Source organism: Eimeria necatrix, genomic scaffold (genome assembly GCF_000499385.1).
Source record: "Eimeria necatrix Houghton genomic scaffold, Enh_scaff1676, whole genome shotgun sequence".
NCBI classification, from domain to species: domain Eukaryota; phylum Apicomplexa; class Conoidasida; order Eucoccidiorida; family Eimeriidae; genus Eimeria; species Eimeria necatrix.
Window position 1 is genome coordinate 1 of NW_013652359.1, and position 2,500 is coordinate 2,500.

The window sequence follows — 2,500 nt, forward strand, 5'->3', positions numbered from 1 at the left end:
TGGGCTGTCTCAGAATGTCTCGCTGGAAGAAGTTCAACGATGATGATGTGCCGGACGACTTCGTGTTGCCTGCCGGTGAGCTATAGGGTTTAGGGTTTAGGGTTTAGGGTTTAGGGTTTACGGCCTAGGGTTTTCACAAGGAAGCCTTCCCGCGGCCTCCTGCTGTTCAAAAAGTGTGTCTTCAGCCTTCAATCTTGAGGTTTAAGGGTTTAGGGTTTAGGGTTTAGGGTTTAGGGTTTAGGGTTTAGGGTTTTGCAGGCGACCCTGTTCGCGGCCGTTTGTTATTTAAGAAGCACTGCGCGCAGTGCCACGTGATAGAGAAGGACGAGGCGGTGAAGACTGGCTGCACTTTGGTGAATTTTTTTTAAATTTTTTTAATTTTTTTTTAATTTTTTTTTAATTTTTTCAATTTTTTTTGAAACTTTTTGGATTTTTCTGCAGCTTTTTGCACCCTTTTTGTCCCCTTTTTGTCTCCTCTGCATTTCCGCTTTTGTTTTCCTTTTTCAGTTTCTTTTTGGCGCTTTCTCGCCTCTTTTTTGGCTCTTTTTGGCTTTTTTTTTCAAACTTTTTGAATCTTTTTAGATTCTTTTTTGTCTCTTTTTGCCTCCTTTGCGTCTCTCTTTTTGTGTTTTTTGTTTATTTCCTTCTTGTACTTTTTAATTTCATTTTTTGTCTTTTTTTGTCTTTTTTCGTTTTTCTTTTTTTCCTTTTTTTGTCTTTTTTGATTCATTTTTTGTCCTTTTTGCTCTTTTCGTCTGTCTTCTCTTTCATCTCTTTTTACCTTTTTTGTCCTTTTTTCGTTTTCTTTTATTTCTTCTTGTTTATCTTTTTTTGCATCTTTTTGTCTATTTTAAATATCTCCTTTTATTATCTTTTTCTCTTTTTTTTTCTTTTTATCTTTCATAATTATCTCTTTTCTTCTTTTCCCTCGTCTCTTTGACTCCTCTTTGTCTTTAGTACTCTCTTATTTTCTGAATCCTTTTTATTTCTTTTGTATGCGGCAGGGTTTAGGGCTTAGGGTTTAGGGTTTAGGGTTTAGGGTTTAGGGTTTAGGGTTTGCGCCGCAGCTGGGGCCCAGCCTCTACGGGGTCTACGGACGCACGGCGGGGTCAGGGCCTCGAACTTCTTTAATGGATTCTTCTCAAGCCATTAAGGACTCCGGCATAGTTTGGACAGGTTAGGGTTTAGGGTTTAGGGTTTAGGGTTTAGGGTTTAGGGTTTAGGGTTTGGGGTTTAGGGTTTAGGGCTTGGGCTGTGAGCTTTGGGGTTTAGCGTTTGGGGTTAAGGGGTTGGGCTTTGGGTTTTAGCGTCTAGGTTTTAGGGCTTGGGCTTTGGGCTTTGGGGTTTAGGGTTTAGGGTTTAGGGTTTAGGGTTTAGGGTTTGCGGGGCTGGTGTCTGCTGCAGATATTACACTAATGCGCTACCTCAAAAACCCCCGACAATTTACGCAGCATCCTCTCAGCATGAATTTCAGGGGCCTGGACAACTGGCAGGTGAGGGTTTAGGGTTTAGGGTTTAGGGTTTAGGGTTTAGGGTTTGGGGTTTGGAATTTAGACACATTTCTTGTGCCCTGTTTACATTCACCCAATCCTTTTTCTGTGGCAGCTGTATCTCTCTGTCTGTGCGCCCCAGCTTGCTGTTTAGGGTTTAGAGTTTAGGGTTTAGGGTTTAGGGTTTAGGGTTTAGGGTTTATCTTCAGGACCGCGTGGACTTGATATGGTACATAAAGGCTGCCTGCGAAGACAAAGCAAAAGAGCTGAAGGAGGGGCTCTCTTCAGTGCGCTTGAAGCTGCAGCAGCAGCCAAAGCAGCAGCAGCAGCAGCAGCAGCAGCAGCAGCAGCAGCAGCAGCAGCTGCACCCTGCGGGGGGAGCAGCAACAGCCACGGGGGGCCCCATGGGGGGCCCCACAGGAAACCCTCATGGGGGGGGCCCCCCTGAAAGGGTTTCAGAAGCTTGAGAGGGTTTGCAGAAGTTGACTTTAACAATGCAGCAGATGCTGCAGCAGCAGCTGCTGCTGCTGCTGCAGCTGCTGCAGCTGCTACAGTTGTTGCTGCTGAAGCTAAAGACCAAAGAGTTGTAAATCCGTGAAATGCTGTTGAGGCAGCTGCAGGAGCAGCAACGCAGCAGCAGCAGCTGCGCTCGCAGCAGCAGCAGCAGCAATAACTACTAACTGCAGCCGCAGCAGCAGCAGCAGGAACAATAACTGCAGCAGCAGCAGCAGCAGCAACAGCAGCCCTTTGACGTGCTTATGAAGAGCCCTGCGTTGCTGCCATTTTATTCGAGAAGATATGCCAAACGGCAGCACAGCAGCAGCAGCAGCAGCAGCCGTCGCAGCAGCAGCAGCAGCAACTTGCTGTGAGAGCAGCAACTGCAGCAGCTGCAGCAGCAGCAGCAGGAGCTGCTGCTGCTGCTGCTGCTCTGTCTGCGACACTTTTGCCACTAGAAAACTTGGGGCCCTTTGAACTTATTGAAAATCCAGCGGCCCTAAACCCTAATCTAA

General features: G+C 46.4%; 1 protein-coding gene across 1 annotated transcript; it reads left to right on the forward strand.

Annotated features, from left to right (window-relative positions):
* On the forward strand, positions 1–1,957 carry ENH_00019880 (cytochrome c, putative; the record flags this gene model as incomplete). Its single annotated transcript, XM_013579427.1, has 5 exons — positions 1–75; positions 259–332; positions 1,068–1,176; positions 1,378–1,493; positions 1,700–1,957. Coding segments are annotated over 5 exons (632 nt in total), but the record flags the coding sequence as incomplete, so codon positions are not given.
* Between the last annotated feature and the right edge of the window lie 543 nt (positions 1,958–2,500).